The following is a 19,531-nucleotide window of genomic DNA, read 5'->3' as shown; positions in this document are numbered from 1 at the left end:
TCAGTCCTCTTTGCTGATCATTTTATGCATTTTTTGTGTTGTACCTGGGGGTCTTCTTGTATTCCGAGGTGTTTGTGGGATGCTTCGTTTTCTCGTTGCTGTGTTATCTGGTCTTTTTTAATGGATTTATTGCATGCTCTTCTGCGTGGAACCTCATATGGTGATTCAAATCGCTTTTTCGGGAGAAACCTTTATCACATGTGGAACATTTGTGAGGACGCTCTCCTGTATGGATCATCATATGCATATTTAAATGGCCTTTTTGAGAGAAACCTTTCTCACATGTGGAGCATTTGTAAGGACGCTCTCCTGTGTGGATCATCATATGCAAATTTAAATGGTTTTTTCGAGAGAAACCTTTATCACATGTGGAACATTTGTAAGGACGCTCTCCTGTGTGGCTGTTCATGTGCCTCTTCAAACTGTCTTTGTCTGAGAAACCTTTATCACATGTGGAACATTTGTAAGGACGCTCTCCTGTGTGGATCATCATATGCAAATTTAAATGGCCTTTGTGAGAGAAACCTTTCTCACATGTGGAGCATTTGTAAGGACGCTCTCCTGTGTGGATCATCATATGCAAATTTAAATGGTTTTTTCGAGAGAAACCTTTATCACATGTGGAACATTTGTAAGGACGCTCTCCTGTGTGGATCATCATATGCATATTCAAACTGCCTTTGTCTGAGTAACCTTTATCACATGTGGAGCATTTGTAAGGACGCTCTCCTGTGTGGATCCTCATATGCAAATTTAAATGGTTTTTTCGAGAGAAACCTTTATCACATGTGGAACATTTGTAAGGACGCTCTCCTGTATGGCTGTTCATGTGCCTCTTCAAACTGCTTTTGTCTGAGAAACCTTTATCACATGTGGAACATTTGTCAGGACGCTCTCCTGAATGGATCCTCAGATGCACATTTAAAGTGCCTTTTTGAAAGAAACCTTTACCACATGTGGAGCATTTGTAAGGTCGTTCTCCTGTATGGATCCTCATATGCAAATTTAAATGGCCTTTTTGAGAGAAACATTTATCACATGTGGAGCATTTGTAAGGACGCTCTCCTGTGTGGATCCTCATATGCAAATTTAAATGGTTTTTTCGAGAGAAACCTTTATCACATGTGGTACATTTGTAAGGACGCTCTCCTGTGTGGATCATCATTTGCAAATTTAAATGTTTTTTTCGAGAGAAACCTTTATCACATGTGGAACATTTGTAAGGACGCTCTCCTGTATGGCTGTTCATGTGCCTCTTCAAACTGCCTTTGTCTGAGAAACCTTTATCACATGTGGAACATTTGTCAGGACGCTCTCCTGAATGGATCCTCAGATGCACATTTAAATGGCCTTTTTGAAAGAAACCTTTACCACATGTGGAGCATTTGTAAGGTCGTTCTCCTGTATGGATCCTCAGATGCCGATTCAAAATGCCTTTTTGAAAGAAACCTTTATCACATGTGGAACATTTGTAAGGACGTTCTCCTGTGTGGGTCCTCATGTGTATTTTGACATTTCTCTGTGAAGTTAAATCTTCACTGCATCTCTTACACTTGAAATGCATTTGCCTTTCAATAACCTTTTTGGGTTTGTTTAATTTAATATTGATCTTTGTGCTGTTTTCACCAGACATACACTTGTATTTTGAAGGTCGTGAGTCTTGTTCTTGGGATTGTTTCTTCAAAGTGGATATCTTCTTCACTGTGACACTGCTCCTGGATCTTATCTGCCCAAATGGACTTCTTGATTGTTCTACAAAAACAAAGAACAACTTATTTTATGTTATTTGTCAAACTCGAAATGCAAAATATTTCATAATTTCAAAAAAAAATTAAATCCTGAATTAAAAATATTGAATGTTCATTTTGTTGGTTTCTGCTCACCTGTTACAGAACAGACAGGACTGCCATTTGTCAAATGAACATCTGAATCTTCCTTTACAGAAGAATATCTTAGAGTTTCTGAGAAAGATGAACCGTAGGGTCGTCTGGATTTCCCATTTGCAGGAGAGACATCACCTGAATACAATGAAGGACATGAAGTTTAAAACTGCCAAATATAAACCCGGTCAATAGGTGGGATGCAATAGACGTCACTTCCGCTGTTAGAACGACACTCCATAATGCTGCCACAATGACAGGAGAGGAAAGGAGGTGTTTACAACGATAAATATATATGTATATATATATATATATATATATATATATATATATATATATATATATATGTATATTTTATCCCTGTGTCGTAAGAGGCGACCAGGGTTGCGTCAGGAAGGGCATCCGGCGTAAAACCTGTGCCAAATCATTACGCGGATCATAACGGATGATCCACTGTGGCAACCCCTTACGGGAGCAGCTGAAAGATGAAGAAGATATATATATATATATATATATATATATATATATATATATATATATATATATATATACACATATACACATACACATATATACACGAGCGGGAGTGTGGAGCAACCATTTCAGTGGTTCGGTGTTTCCCCATTCTTGACTCAGTGAAACCATAAATTGATGTGGTTAAGCTGAAAAAGAATTTTGTGAACCCTCACGTTGACTTCTGGGTTGGGGGATTTTTTTTTTTTTTTACACTTGATCAAACTTGTCACTCCCAGATGCTGCATCTACCAAATTTAAGTGAATTTTTCCAAACAGGAGTCTTTGTGTTTTTCTGATCCATCTTCGTCCATGTGTTGCAGTCATATCCGATCATAACCACAACCCTTGTGAAATGATGTATGGATGCTAAAGAGGCGTTTGCACACATGCCGTGTGTGTGAGAGTGTGTGAGTGTGTGTGTGTGTGTGTGTGTGTGTGTGTGTGTGTGTGTGTGTGTGTGTGTGTGTGTGTGTGTGTGTGTGTGTGTGTGTGTGTGTGTGTCTTTTCAGTGACTCGATTCGACTCACCAGACACTTCAAACTCTTCATTGATGAGAAATGCTTGTTATTTTAAAAGCAGTTAAAAATGCTTCACTTTCCATATTTTTCCATGAAGAGTACCCCACCGTCACCATCATCTATTACTCTTCCTCTGAAGAATATCTTCATTGTCCAATATGGGAATTTGGAATCAGCATCCCTCCACTTCATGTCCCCTCTTTCTGCATCCCTTTTCACACGACCCTCTCAATGCAACCCCCACACCCACCAACTCCAACCTTGCACAGTACTTTATTTATTCATTCCCCTCACCTCATCCTCTGGAAGCTCCCCCCCACCCCACACCCCCTCACCCCCTCAGGTTATCCTCATCTCATCCCCTCCCACCTTCCACCCATCTCGCCCCTTCCTACCACCAGCCACTCCCCCCCTTCCCAGTCCCTCACCCTCCACGCCTGCCACCCTCTCAACACCTTCTCCCTGTCCCTCACTGTGTGAACCTCAAACATCTGACGCCTCCGCTCCATCCCGACAGATCTCTCAATCCAAGCTGCAGCTCACAGCTCAGACATTATCAGTGTAACAATCATTTCTCCCAGAGGATGTCCCTCACAATATCCATGCCAATACGAGGAGTAAACAAACTATTTCCTTCATGTGGATAACTTAAGGGTCCCATGACACCCAAAAGTACTGAAATTGCATATATATATATATATATATATATATATATATATATATATATATATATATATATATATATATATATATATATATATATATATATATATATATATATATACATACACGTGTCCTTTCGGAGTTTTCAATCGTGATTTCAGATCTTACGATGTTTTTTCACAATACTCGTTCTGTAAAATGTAAGATTAAAAAAAACAAACCTCTTCGGGAACGCCCCTAAAAATTCCACTGAAAGGGGCATAACCCACATGATGTCAACTGCAGGATGACAAAGGCTGCATGTTAATTACTCGGGTTGGTGGTCTACGTAATTCTAATGGTTTTCTGTGTGTTTCCACATTCGATTGATCAACTCAATTGCTTCGTTCATTTCTGCTTTAAAAAAAATCAAACATTTGGTTTTGAAATATGGATGACATGGACTTTGATTTGTCTGGTAGCGACAGTGAGTGTGAGAGAAATGAAGGATTTTGGTCTGAATCAGATGGAGAATTGTCGGATAACGGAGTCGCGGGAGGTGAAGTTCAGGCAGCTGGAAATGAAATAAGGCTTTACCAGTTCGAGCCCGAAGTAGGACAAGCAGAGGAAAATGGCGATGAAATTCCCGGAGTTAATGATGATCGGGAGGACATCGAAGGAAGACTCGGCAATAACAACTGGTTCGACTAAATCCTATTCGTATTTCAATGATGTAAATGACTTGCATACTGCTCGATATCTGAAATATTTTAGTGACGTGACGTGACCAGCGCAGCGCAGCAGACATGTTGCACCGCGGCAAATTAATCACAAACAAGGCCAGCGCATGTCATCGGCCGTATCTCTCCACGCATAAAACGAAGAAATATCGCTGTCCGGATATGATGAAAACTTGTGTGCATAACACACCTTGCGACACAATTGTCTCGAGTCGTCCAATGAATCTGACGTTCTGTTGCATTTTTTTTTTATTTCAGTCCTACTGTCGTCATGTAGTGCCAGTAGAAAACAATGAAGAAAAGAGAATAATAAAAGAAAGCTACAGCATGTCAGATTTATCGGACTAGTTGGACGGACGACGGATTTATCGGACGGGTCGAGACTCTGGAGTTGACAAGTAACTTGTATTTGCATGCACACAATGTATCAGTCAATGCGTAAGACTCCCGAGGTTATGAGGCCGTGTGATAGGACAGATAAATTTGTCTTTCATAGTTGTGCCAACATATTTTCCCTGTTAATTTATTACAGCATTTTGGCTCAATGTTAATGAATAGCAAGCCAATGGAAGCAGTACCTTCACTTTAGAATAAACCCATGTGTGTCAAGTGCAGCCATACCTGGCTTGCATGGATGTGGAATCGTACCTATCCCAGCAGGCTGGTTTCAACGAACAATTCAATAAGCTGCAAAATATGGGTGCAGGTTTTTTTTTTACATTGTTTGATTTTAAAATTATCTCCTTGAGCCTTGAAATGATGCAATATTAATCTTTAGTAGTTTACTTGTATGTCCCTGAAAGTTTATTTATTAATGGAAACGTTCAACAGTCACATTTTATATTTTGTGGACATGGTATAGCCCTTTAATGTGCATACATGTGTTGGATTTGTCCACGACTATGACAAGGAAGTCAAGGGATAAATAATTGCCTCGTGATTGTTGTGCATACACGGCTCAGAAGCAGAATTTCTTTTCCGCGAAACAATCACAGGAATTAAGAAGATCAGTGAGATAGCAAACACATGTGCACAATGCATTTTTACGTACTTTCTACAGCGCGCGACATCTCGAGTCAATCCACTCTATGCGAGTTTCTACAGATGAAGTGAAGGCTGCGGTTCACTGAAGTCAACTTTCTCAGGGGCGGGGCATAGCAAGTTGTGAAAAGCACCAGAAATGTTCGAAATATTGGTCTAATTATCCCATTTTTGATTTTAAAAAAAGAAACATGGGTGATTTCTTCACGAGGTCAAGTCAAGTCAAGAAGGTCAAGTTAATACATAAATAACCAGAAAGTTTTGAGTGTCATGGGAACTTCAAATGTGCTGTTAAACATGGAACACTTTGAATGTCATGTCATTTCAAGGAAAAAAACATTGACTAGGCAGATCAAGAATCTAAATGTCTTCAGCAACACAAAATTGTTCCAAAAGAGATTCCATAAGTTAAAAGAGAAAAAACACATTCATGGTGGAATAACAAGGTATTTCTTGACATACTCGTGTGTATAAAAGAGTGACGTACCAGACTTTGGTGTTAATCCATCATCCTGACAGTGGAGTTCGCAGACATCACTGAAACCAATTCCATGGAAATCAGGAACATTTTCCAGCTGCACATTTTGGAATCCAACAAACTTTTGGCAGAAACTGGAAAGTTCTTGAACAACATTGTCTAAGTTGACGAACACACTTCCCAACAGAGAAGATCCTGCAAGCTGGACAACCTGTGGCTTCAAAAAAGATTTCGTAAATTTACAGAAGTCAGCGTACATTGCAAATTTAAATTTCTCTTTGGTGAGAGAGAGGAGCTCTGTTCGTAATGAATCGGAGTCTGTACAAGCTCGAAGAACCTTCTGATTCTCAATTCCAAGCACATTGATCACTGCTTCGGCTGTATCTGCTCTCAGACCTTGTGATAGGAGCCATTCCAAGAAGTTGTCCATTTCACCGATGACCTGCCAGGGACACAATGGTAATGTAAAAATATACCATCAGAAATGGGGAATCCCCTGACATTGAAAAATAATTGAAATCAGATAAGCGGTTTTCCATTTATTACAAAAAAATTTTTTCAGGATGGCCGCCCGTCAGCCATCTTGTTTTCAAGATGGCCGCCCCAGTCAGCCATCTTGGATCCGGCCATGCCCAAAATCAACTGCCATTGAAAAATAATTGAAATCAGAGAAGCGGTTTTCCATTTTCACAAAAAACATTTTTTTCAAGATGGCCGCCCCAGTCGGCCATCTTGGATCTGGCCATGCCCAAAATCAATAGGGTTCTTCCTTTTCAGGTGGTACATGTGTGACCCAAATTTCAAATGATATGGTGAACAGTTTATGAGTTATCGCACTAACAGCTATAAATCTAGACGCCGGACGGACGGACGACCTGGGTGACAACAATATCCTCCTGCCACGCGGCGGGGGATAAAAAGTTAACGTTGTACATGTTATGTTTTTTACTCTGTATTTTATCCCATCAATGTGGGGTTTACAGCCAGTTTGTTCACCCCATGTGTGCTGGCAGGATGGCCTTGAGGTGGGCACACTTGCCTCAAAGTTGTCCAGCTTGGGTTTGAATCCAGATGCGGATAAAAATTGTCACCGTCGTGTTTCACAGACAGGGAAAGGGATCAATGTGTGTGCCGTCCTTCAGATGAACATTCAACAGGGCATCCCCTCTTACAGCATTAGTTGGTGGACATTAAAGACCCCACGGCATCATTCTTGAAGAGTAGTCGAGCTATCACTGGCACGCTGCCCAAATTCCAAATTTCTTTTCTCATTTACAGGGGGCACTAAATCAGCGGCACAGCCACACTTGAAGCAATGACGTAACCAGCAGCCACTGCAAACAAAATGAAAGAATGATAAATGAAAGTGCCCCATCACCACCTCACCTACACTCTTCCCCCTTGCTCTCCAATTATTGTTTCATGAATCAGCATTTCATCAACCAAAAAGGCAATGCATCAACAGTAACACCAAGGTTGCACAAAATAAGGACAAAACAAAGAGAAAAGCCATGGTTGGGAAGAACCTCTTATTCCTTTTCTTCTTCATCATTTCCCTTTCACGAACACCCAGCAGGACGAAATACAAAACCTGCCAAAGGGTAGAGGAGCTCGTGAGCCAAAGCCATCCATATCTGGTGCTAACTGCATTTGCGGATGTCCTCCTGCAGTCAGTTGTCTTCGCGAGGAGGTTGGTCGCAGGATTTGCAATCCGGCCACCAAGAAACACTTCACTCTGCAAAACACACTGTTGTGTGTGTTGGGGTGGTGCTGTGGTGTCATCCACCAGAGTCTTCCTCGGGTTAACCTGAGGCTGTTCCTTCGGGTGGGTGCCGGCAGTGTCATATCAAGAGATGGGGATAAGCCAGGCATCTGCCTGGGGTATGGTCTGACAGCGACACCTGGAGTACTGGTGGAAAGCTGACACAGCGACGTGCTTCAAATGAATGAATGGATGAATGAATGAATGGATGAATGAATGAATTTCCCTTCGCACATTGTGAGGCCTGATGTGATCAATCTGCTACTGCCCCACATCGGGCCGGACCACACACGACGCCGCACGTAAGAGTTGTCTTCAGACCCCCTCTCCATTTGTTCAACATTTGAAAAACTTATGAGGGGGTAGCGAGTGTAGGAAGTGGTGAGGGCAGGCAGTGTTGAGGTGGTCGTGAGGGCAGGCAGAGGTGAGGGGAGCAAAGGGACTTGTCACGGGACAGTGTGTGGTTGATGTCGTCTGGTCTTGATCCCTAAACTGCCTCCACCCCCCTTTCCTCCTCCACCAAAATTAGTGTAATTTTTCTATTATTATTATTTAATTTTAACCCCGTGGTGATATCCCTGCACCTGCCCCACTTTTCTCATCCCTGCTCTCCCCCACCTCAATCCTCTTGTTAAATTGAGTCGTTCGCTTGACGGATTTATTGAATCTGAATCATGGTGTCGGTCGAGCAGACATGATTGTCCAAATTTGAATTGCCACCTCCTGTGCCAAATTTCCTTGTTCATACCTGATGCACACTGCATCACCAAAATAATGCGGACAGCCCTTCTGATTGCTGGATTAGGCTATTTCAACCACACCCATGACTGACAGGTGAATGAAATTAAGCACACAGCCATGCAATCTCCATCGACAAACAGTAGGAGTTGAATGGGCCATACTGAAGAGCTCAGCGATTTCAACGTGGCACCATCATCGGATGCCATCTTTCCAACAAGTCAGTTCGTCAAATATCTGCCCTGCTGGAGCTCTCCGATCAACTGTTAGTGCTGTTATTGTGGAGTGGAAACGTCTCGGAGCAACAACAGCTCAGCTGTGAAGGGGTCAGCCACACAAACTCATAGAATGGGACCACTGAATCCTGAAGTGCGAAGCAGAGAAAAATTGTCTGTCGACGGGAGCAACACTCACTACCGAGTTCCAAACCGACTCTGGAAGCAATGTCAGCACAAGCACTGTTCGTCGAGAGCTTAATGAAAGGGGTTTCCATGGCCGAGCAGCCGCACACAACCCAAAGATCACCATTTGCAATTAGAAGCCGCCATTGGAGTCTGGACCAGTGGAAATGTGTTGTCTGGAGTGATGAAACACGCTTCACCATCTGGCAGTCCGACCGACAAATCAGAGTTTGGCAGATGCCAAGAGAACGCCACTTGCACGAATGGATCGTGCCAACTGTAACATTTGGTGGAGGAGGAATAATGGTCTGGGGCTGTTTTTCATGGTTCAAGCTGCACCCTTTCCATCCAGTGAAGTGAAATATTAATGCCACAGCATTCAATGACATTCCAGATGATATCCTGTTTCAGCATGACCATGCCCCCGTGCACAAAGGGAGGTCCATACAGAAATGGTTTGTCGAGATCGGTGTGGAAGAACTTGACTGGTCTGCACAGATCCCTGACCTCAACCCCAAACACCTTTAGGAGAATTGGAATGCCTGCTGCAAGACAGATCACCCAACATCAGTGCCCGACCTCACCAATGCTCTTGCGGCAGATTGGAAGCAAATCCCCGCAGCAATGTTCCAACATCGAGTGGAAAGCTTTCCCAGAAGAGTGGAGGCTGTTATAGCAGCAAAGGGGGGGGGGGACCAACACCATATAACTGCCCACGATTTTGGAATGAGATGTTGGACGAGCAGGTGTCCGCATACAGTACTTTCGGCGATGTCGTGTATCTTCGTGGCAGGCTCACTCAAACCCGTCACCCGAGGCAGTCACATGGATCACCTGCCCATAAATCTGGCCCTGGCCCCACCATCTCTGTATAATAATAGGCTAATGCTGTCTGTCTGGCAAATCCTGAAACACAGAAACACTCCTTGGAGAGAAATTTAAAAAAAATATAAGTTGCTTCAAAATAATCCAAACCTGCAGGAAAATTACAATTTTTTTCAATCAGACAAAAAAAATTGAACCTGGGAAGTGTGGAAAGCTGGGTGGTATGGAAAGGGTGGTGTCGAAACCACCTGGGTGGTGAAGGAAGCAACAGACCGCTGCCTCGATATCTTTGCTGTTAAATATGATTTTAGAATTTCACACGATGCATCAATGTGTTATCAGATGCTGGTTCATCCATCTGTTTGTGTGTAACATTTCCTTCCATCTGTGAAAGATATCATTTGACGACAATGTTCGTTCGGTCAAAGGGGTCTGCAGGGTATTAAAAGGTATGAAGGTCTAAAGAGTAGAAAGGAGTCTCACAGTTTTCAGGGTTCGAAATTGATGAAGTGGATCGAAAGGGTCTTGGAGGTCTCAGTGCTACAAAAGGTGTAATGGGTCTCAAAGGGTCTTGGGAGAAAAGATTGGGGTAAATATATGCTGAATGTAACAAAAGCACACTTGGTAAACCAAGCACAGCATGCCAAGTCTAAACATCATAACATATCCCTCACTGGAGGTGAGCTTTCATGAACATTCTCAAAGCAGGATGAAGATCGTTCAAATCGCGCCACAGAGGGGATGGCTGAAAGGGATGGAAGAAAAAATAATTTAGTTGTCTTTAAACTTCCTGAATCTTCTCCAAATACTTTCAAAGTTTGGCAGAAAGCAGACAAAGTCTGTTGCAGAATTGACAGAGATAGGAACACAGGAAGAAGGAATACATATGAATCATGCCATAAGGCTGGGGGGGGGGCGGGGGGGGAGGTATTGGACATAACCAAAACGTAGGCCTCGAGTAGCACTTGTTGAGCTAAAAGATATATATATATAAGAAAAACAGAGTCCTCCAAAGCCTGGTGTTGGCTTCACGGTTGAGGTGGCTGGCTGAAGATCTTCGGGTCTTGAGTTTAAGCCCCTGTCATCCATTGAATTAACATCAGGTGGGGTTATTGTTAACAGCTTGTCATCGTTCTGAGGATGGCAAAATGAGTAACAATGCACTGGTAATAGAGGGTACGAAATTAGCAGCGCAGTCATGCCCCCAGAAAATGATGCAACCAGCAGCCATAGGCAGCACACGATAGCTCGCTCGCTTGGTCGGACAGCCAGTTCTGGGAAGAGTCTTGGTCATTCCATTTCATAATGATGGAGCTCACTGTGCTCTTGGGAACTTTCAACACTCTAGAAATTGTTTTATACCCTTCCCCAGATCGATACCTCCTCACAGTTTTATCCCGGAGCTCTACGTACGGACAGTTCATTGGACTTCATTTTGGAGTTTCTGCTCTGACATGAACTGTCAACTGTGGGACCGAACATCGAAAAGTGTGTTTCTTTCAAAATCATGTCCAATCAATTCAGTTCGTCACAGGTGGACTCAAATCAAATTTTTGAGACATCTCAAGGATGACCAAAGCAAAATGGATGAACCTGAGCTCAATTTGGAGTGCCAGATCAAAGGGGTTGAATACTTTTTGACTCAACACATTTCAAGCTTTTCATTAACCTCCGCCATCAAAGATGGATGGAGGTTACTGTTTTCATCCCTTTCTGTTTGTTACTTACGAAATCTGAAGATTTAATCGAAAGATTTTGTTCGTATATTGATCACTTCCGTTTCTGTTTGTGTGTTTGTTTGTTTGTTGTCACGATAACTCGAGAACGGAAGAAGCCACCAATGTCAAATTACACCACGTGATTCAGGAGGGTGATGGCGAGCGCTGATTAGATTTTGGTCAAAATCGGTCAAAGGTCAAGGTCACAGTGAGGTCAAACATAATTCCGTAAATTGATGTGGAGAAATGGAGATTTTTTGCTTCGCTCGACGTTACGAGTTCGTTTTAACTTTGATTTCAATTTTGTCTTCGGTTTTTGCGATCGCTTAGAACGCTTAAAACTCGGTTGTCGAAATTCTGGTAAAAATCGGATGTTTTGGAGACGTTTTAAGATTGTATAAAAAATATTTCACTCGATGCTTCATGGGTCGCCCCATGATGCGGTGCGCTCGAGCAGACGCGTCGTTGAGTCACGTTAAGGTTTTCCGTGTGCGCGCTGACGGTGTTTTCGATAAAGATGGTGTTTAAAAGTCATTTTTTCTCCCAATAAAGGTTGTCGTCGCATGCCTCACTCGCTGAGCCATTGGATTATGAAAAGATTGTTGGTGGATGGCCGAATATTACGGTTTTGTGACTGAGAAAATAATATTGAATAATTGTGTGGAGAAATGGAGATTTTTGCTTCGGTCGACGTTACGATTTTTTATTGTTTGGTACAGAATCATCGTAGAAACTTCTGGTTTGCGTCGCTACCTTCTCTCGAGACAGCTTTTAATCGACAAGGTCAGAGGTCAAGTTGACGATTTCGTAAGTTCCAGTCTATGACTGCTTGTTTGTTTGTGAACCAGTATTACGGAAAAACTCCTCGATGGATTTCGACGAAACTTGGTGGGGGGGGGGGGGGTTAGGTCTGGTCCAAGGATCATGCCATTAGATTTTGGAATTGGTCCAACATACAATATGGCCGCTATGGCAGCCAATTTGGAAAAATATTTGAATTTTTTCGCATATCTACATGTTTTAAGTGATTTCCACCCCCCCCCCCAAAAAAAAAATTGAGAGAAAAAAAAAATTTTTGCAACTTTTTTTTCAACAAAATTTCAATTTCTTTTTTTTGCATTTCTGCATGTTTCAAGTGATTTCCAACTTTTACATACTCAATTCATTCGTCATTACTCGATTCCAATATGTCCAACATTCAATATGGCCACTATGGCGGCCAATTTGAAAAAATATTTCAATTTTTTTTCGCATTTCTACATGTTTTAAGTGATTTCCAACCCCCCCTCCACCGCCAAAAAAAAAATTGAGAAAAAAATTTTTGCAACTTTTTTTTTCAACAAAATTTCGATTTCTTTTTTTTTGCATTTCTACGTTTTCAGTGATTTCCAACGCCCCCTCCCCCAACCAAAAAAATTGAGAGAAAAAAATTTTTGCAACTTTTTTTTTCAACAAAATTTCGATTATACCCACGTAAAATCAATTTCTGTCTCAAGGAATCTCGTTATGAAGAATGAATCGAGTATGTAAAAGTTAAAAGTAAAAGGGAAAGTTGCAAAGTATAACTCTGTGAGCACTGTTGACATCAAATTGAATGAATAGGATATCAGGTTCACTTGAGTGACCTAGCAGTATTGGTGGCGGAGATTTTGCACTCTACCGAGTGCTCCCCCTCTCGTCTTTTTATGAAATTGTAAAGATTTCCAAAAACATGTTTTCACTTTGTCATGACAGGGAATTTTGTGGAGATCAGTTACAAAAAGCAATTAAATTTTATGCATTTTACATTGAGGCTGCAACACGACAAAATGTGAAGGGGTGTAAACACTTTCTGAAGGCACTGTCTGGTCTCGAGCTGTTTTTACTGAATCTCCCTGAGATTGATGTCATCACTTCCTCTGTACATGCAGAGTGTTATCAACACCTGGCAAGCTTCGTCACTGCATCGTGAGTCCAAAAATGTGTTTTGTAAAAAATGAAACACTTGATTGTTCTTTTTGATGTATTCATGAATTGTTTCTTTTTTGCTCACATCTGCTTTTTAAAATGTTTTTTTTGTGAATATATTTTTGCAATGAAAGGACATAAAAGCAAAGTGTCAAGTCTGTCTCTGTCTCTCTGTCAGCAAAGCCATGGGTGGTATTGGCATGTCGAAAATAATCAGTGAGTGTGTCAGTGAGTGTCTCCTCCATAACTCCGAAACCATGAAACCAAGTGGCACAAAACTTTGCCTGCATATCAAGGGAACCCCAAGGGAGTGTGTGAATGAAAACTGGGTGTTGGGGTAAATTAAAACACTCCGTTTAAAGATAATTTAGGGGGTGCTTATTCCAGAACAAACAAAATAAACCTTACAGAAATGGTGGCACACCATCTTGGTCAGCCTGCTGTCACATCGCTGGTTTAAACCGGCATTTTCTTCGGCCTGCTCAAAAACACCTCAACTTGGGACTACGATCACCTCTCATGGACGAATTAAAGTGCTGTCTGTATTCAAAATCTGGCTTCGCATTTGAGGATCCAATCTTGTGGACTAAATAACTTTCAAAATATGGAGTTAAATCTGAAAAGTGAAATAAATCAGCGATTCTTTCAACTAAGTGTATTTATTTATTTTAGAAAGGCCGTTATCCATCCTTTTGCCATGTCGTCTTAATTCATCCCTCTCGAGAATATAGTGTCACTCCACCGGGACCTGCGATACTTGTCGGAAACCCAAAGATTTGAACAATGTTTTTTAAATACCCTCTGTATGAAGAATCCAGATTGGAACCATTTTTAAGTATTAAAGAAGTGTGGATGGATGTTCTGGATTTGGCGAACATTGACAGCCATTTGAACCAGAAGCATTCCCGACTCTGCATGGCAGTTCTGAGATTTCAATGAGAGTGAGAAATCCTTGTAGTATTATGGATTGGCTTTGGATACGAGGATCTGATCTCGTGGACTCGTGAAATTTAAAGAAATAAGCAATTCTTGTAAATTCAGTACAATTATTTATCTATTGATTTAAGAAAGGATATCACCCCTCTTTCTGCTCTGTCGTCTTAATTCACATCTGCATTGGACAGGGTGTCACTCGAGTGCAGTGGTTCCCAACCTTTTTCTGATTGAGTACCACTTGGAGGTCCCATACCGTCGCCGCGTACCACCTGGTTCCAGAAAAACTCAATTCGATAAGATCTCAATTTATTCACAAGTAGAACACACAAATGAACTAACTGTCAACAAAGAACAAAATTTAATGCGAGGGCTGCATCTGTTTCTTCTCCACCAGCTGGTCGATGTGGGGCATAACTTTGCTCACAGCACAAAGGAAATCATGCCCGGGCGCAGCAAGATGGTTCCGGCTCTTTGACTTTGTGGTCATCATGGCTGAGAACCCCTGCTCGCACTCCCACGTAGAGGGGAAAATCAGTGGCTGGGGAACAGCGTGACGGGCTCGTGTCGGGTACGAGTAGGCCATGGTCACCCAGAAGTTGATAGGAGAAAACCGATTGGTGATGTTAGCACAGCATGTAATGTCTGGGAAGTAATGCATTAACTCAGTCTTGAGCAGTGAGAGGTGATGGACGGTTTCTTGGGAAAATTCATCATTGGGCTCGCTTTCAAGGGTAGTCAGGAGTTTGAATATTCCGTAGCGTTTGCTCTCCACGTTCTTGATCCAGAGGTCCAACTTCCGGACAAACAATCCCAGCATCGAGATGAAGTCTGAGGCAGTGCAGTTGGGCCCTTGGAACGACAGGTTTAAGTGGTTGAAGACCCCAAAAATGTCCGACAGGGAGGCATGTCGGACATTCAAAAAAAACAAAAACTTTTTTTGAAGCTTCAGCCCGAAAGTGCTCGCGAACCACCTGGAAGGCCCTCACGTACCACAGGTTGGGAACCACTGCTCTCGTAGGACCTGTAATACTTGGAGGAAACCCAAAGATTTGAAGGATCTGTTTCTAAAATTCCCTCTTGAAACTGGGAAAGGTGGGGAGGGATTGGATGTTGGATCTGCCGAACATTTGAACCAGAAGTATTCCCGACTCTGCAAGGCGGTTCTGACATTTTTACAAGAGAGCAGGAAATCCAAAAGGTTTGATGGAATAGCTGAAGGTTCCTTTCTTCACCGCTTTTACGTCTGGCCATGTGGTGTATATATGGAGGTGTATATATGGGTCTGAACATGCCATAAAATTAAAAAAGAAAAATCTCTCCTCCAACATCAGTGAAGCAACGGGTGGTATTTCCATGTGCCGAGTGGTATTTTGAGAGATGTACGGCGTGGCCCCACGGTGTCCATACGTATATTTTCACAACACGGCAATGCCGATTGAATGACGTGGTGAGGTGAAGGGAATGATGAAGTATTACAGAAGCACCTTGATCATGTGTGGTGACTCCGAATTGTTTTAATTCACAGGCAAAATAAATAATAAAAGGGTGTGTGGGTGTGGTGTGTGGTGTGTGTATATATATATATATATATATATATATATATATATATATATATATATATATATATATATATATATATATATATATATACTGGAGATTATACACATATTAAAGTGATGAAACACATGTGAACACGCACGCACGCACGCACGCACGCACGCACGCACGCACGCACGCACGCGCACACGCACGCACGCACGCACGCACACACGCACACACGCACACACACACACACACACACACACACACACACACACACCATGAATTCCCACTTTCCACAGGAACATTAAGATAAATTTCCAGGTTCATCTCGTTTAATCATCTGAGAAACGAGATTTGTGCTTTTATGGGAAACGTACACGATAATGAAAGGAGGGGGGGGGAGGGAGGCAGGATGGCTGGGGGGGCAGAGAGAAAAACGTGGCATGAAGGGAAGACAGCGTGGAGGGGAGAAGGGGACACAGCGTGACAGGGAGGGAGGAACACAGTGTGGCGGGGAGGGGGGGAACACAGCGTGGCGGGGAAGGAACTCAGCGTGGTGGGGAAGGGAGGGACAGCGTGGCGGGGAGGGGGGACACAGCGTGGCGGGGAGGGGGGACACAGCGTGGCGGGGAGGGGGGACACAGCGTGGCGGGGAGGGGGGACACAGCGTGGCGGGGAGGGGGACACAGCGTGGCGGGGAGGGGGGACACAGCGTGGCGGGGAGGGGGGGACACAGCGTGGCGGGGAGGGGGGGACACAGCGTGGCGGGGAGGGGGGACACAGCGTGGTGGGGAGGGGGACACAGCGTGGCGGGGAGGGGGACACAGCGTGGCGACAAGGGGGGACACAGTGTGGCGAGGAGGGGGACACAGCGTGGCGGGGAGGGAGGGGGGAAACAATGTGGCGGGGAGCAGGGGCACACAGCGTGGCGGGGAGCACGGGAACACAGCGTGGCGGGGAGCAGGGGAACACAGCGTGGCGGGGAGCAGGGGAACACAGCGTGGCGGGGAGCAGGGGAACACAGCGTGGCGGGGAGCAGGGGAACACAGCGTGGCGGGGAGCAGGGGAACACAGCGTGGCGGGGAGCAGGGGAACACAGCGTGGCGGGGAGCAGGGGAACACAGCGTGGCGGGGAGCAGGGGAACACAGCGTGGCGGGGAGCAGGGGAACACAGCGTGGCGGGGAGCAGGGGAACACAGCGTGGCGGGGAGCAGGGGAACACAGCGTGGCGGGGAGCAGGGGAACACAGCGTGGCGGGGAGCAGGGGAACACAGCGTGGCGGGGGGGGGGAGAGACAGCGTGGCGGGGAGAGGGGGAACACAGCGTGGCGGGGAGAGGGGGAACACAGCGTGGCGGGGAGAGGGGGAACACAGCGTGGCGGGGAGAGGGGGAACACAGCGTGGTGGGGAGGGAGGGGGGAACACAGCGTGGTGGGGAGGGAGGGGGGAACACAGCGTGGTGGGGAGGGAGGGGGACACAGCGTGGTGGGGAGGGAGGGGGGAACACAGCGTGGCGGGGAGGGAGGGGGGAACACAGCGTGGCGGGGAGGGGGAGTGAGGATGTGGGTTTCATCTCGTCCAATCATCTGAGAAACGAGATTTGTGCTTTGATGGGAAACGGAGACGATAATGAAAGGAGGGGGAGGGGAGGGGGGAGGTGGGATGTGGGAGGGGGGAGGAGAAGGGGGGACTGTGTTCATGACGTTCCCAATGAGTTGTAGAATTCCAGAATAATTTCCCTGACGAGTCCAACATCCCTGACACGGAATGTCCCCCGAAGATTAACGAGGAATGTTACATTTTAGACCCACACGATGTTTGGGAGTTTTTAGATGATGAATCAGGTTTTTATCTCCATTCAGGTGATTAAGGTTAAATATCCCACGGAACAGGTAAAGTAGGTAATCGTACCTCGTACCTCGTTACGCCTCATCATTTAGAGATAAAATTGGATTTACAAGTTAATAATAAAAGGTTTCTGGTAGTTTTGTAGTTTAAAGGAAGAATGAGGTTTAATCGTCGTTGTACGAAGTTTGGCGATGATGATGAATTAACAACGCAGTGAGCTTCACACTTAACGCGTGCACGTGAGAGAATAAGAAAAAAAAAAAAAAACACAAAACAACAACAACAACAACAACAACAACAACAACAACAACAACCACCACCACCACCACCACCCCTGGCTATTTGGAATCCGTGTCGTTGGATATGACCATTTTGTTTCCGGTTTTTGTCATGGGGAATGATGCATGCCGGGAGATCATGACCAGAAGTGTTTATTCAATAATTTTTTTTTTTCCCAAAGTTAATTTTATCCTTCCGAAAGTGAATTTTTTCACGACAGGAAGTGTTTATTTAGTATTTAACATTACTGGGAGTGATTTTGAAGCTCTTTCCGGAATTTTAAATTTATTTTATTCTTGACTGGAAGTGATCGTTTATTTATTTATTTATTCAATTATTTTTTTTCCCAAAGTTAATTTTAATAAAGATATCTCCCACATCTCCCATATTATCAAAAAAAATATTTTTAATCGTGATTTACATTATTTGATCGCTGATCCCGAATCCAGGCCGAAGTTGTGATGAAATAAAGGATGAAGTGACGCGCGATCACGTGTCGCGCGGCTCGCACACGGGACAGATAAAACCGAGATTCCGCGCGGTCGGTGGGATTGTCCCTGGGGCATTGTCATTTACGGCGGTGGTTCACTTGGTGGTCGTTGAATGGTGGGAATTGAGAGTTTACCGGACTCCGTGCTTATGCTGGCGAATTGCTGATATATTTTGCGGTGATCGACTGCCCGTGTATTCCTTACTGCCCGTGTATTCCTTTTGTGTCTGCAGAGACGGCTTCAATCAAGTGAAATAAAGCCTCATACTCCGAAGGTCTTTCTCTCGCATTCACTTCAGAAGTGACCGGAAATTGCGTCTAAATCATCAGTTGTGCGGCACAAACACGTTCCACGGTCGAGTTGGTAAGTATACAGTAGTGAACACGTTACAGGTAAAGTCAGAAGCGAATGGAAGAAGAATTCTCCGTTCGCTTCTCGGCTTTGCCGATTCCATATTAAACAACGTGGTGAATAAAACAAAACGAGTGAAAAACACCTCATTAAATCAACAAACATTGAATAAAAACTCCTTTAACTTCCCTTCGTTTCCGTCATGAAGGAACAGAGAATTATTTTATATTTAAATTACCATTTCCCTCTCTCTCTCCTCCTCTTCACATCATTTCCTCCCCGACCACGAGGACCCGGGTTGGAGAGAACAAGGTCACAGGAACATGAACCCGGAAGTTCTTCCTCCTACTTCCGGTTAACTCACATCTTCTTCTTCTTCCTCTCTCAATAATCACTTTTATTTTCCTTTCAATCACTGATCTCCATTATAGTTGTTGACGACTCATATTATTGTTAGTATTATTATTTTGATATTTAATCTCGATCTTCTTCTTATTATTATTATTGTGTTTCACCACGCGATCAGAACCTCGAGGCCCCATAAACCCAAACTCATCGATTCCAGTCGAATATATAAAATAAAACAAGTCACGGAGTTTATTCTGTTCGCCTCCATTTCCTTTATTAATTTTAAGACCGATTTACAGAGTCGATGGAGATTCTGGATCAACTGATAAAGTGTATCCGGTTCACCCGACCAGGGGATCCCCAACTGTGTTGCGGCCATTTATTTTATTTCAGTAACAAAACTCAGTCTAATTTTCTACGTTGGATTTCATACAAAATAATCAAACTAAATGCTCTTGATTTGATTGTTATAGAGTCTGGGGAAGACCAAGCTGTTTTCTGACAGCTTGGTCTTGTAGATACTATCATTGT

The 19,531-nt window shown here is 43.7% G+C and overlaps 1 protein-coding gene across 1 annotated transcript in view; it reads right to left on the bottom strand.

The window, feature by feature from the left end:
• LOC147029216 (uncharacterized) overlaps positions 1 to 19,011 on the bottom strand; it is a 65,151-nt gene extending 46,140 nt beyond the window's left edge. Inside the window, exons 1-4 of the mRNA XM_085876468.1 lie at positions 18,891 to 19,011; positions 5,825 to 6,257; positions 1,884 to 2,018; positions 153 to 1,752 (exon numbers count right to left, since the gene is read on the bottom strand). Coding sequence (XP_085732594.1) covers positions 153 to 1,752; positions 1,884 to 2,018; positions 5,825 to 6,257; positions 18,891 to 18,893 — 2,171 coding nt within the window. The 5' untranslated portion in view covers positions 18,894 to 19,011. The remainder of the gene's footprint in view (positions 1 to 152; positions 1,753 to 1,883; positions 2,019 to 5,824; positions 6,258 to 18,890) is intronic.
• Between the last annotated feature and the right edge of the window lie 520 nt (positions 19,012 to 19,531).

This window comes from Eptatretus burgeri, chromosome 4 (genome assembly GCF_056783735.1).
Source record: "Eptatretus burgeri isolate ZD-2024b chromosome 4, Ebu_testis_v1, whole genome shotgun sequence".
NCBI classification, from domain to species: Eukaryota; Metazoa; Chordata; class Myxini; order Myxiniformes; family Myxinidae; genus Eptatretus; species Eptatretus burgeri.
Note: the sequence above shows the minus strand (reverse complement) of the source record. Positions and strands in the feature narration are given on the sequence as shown.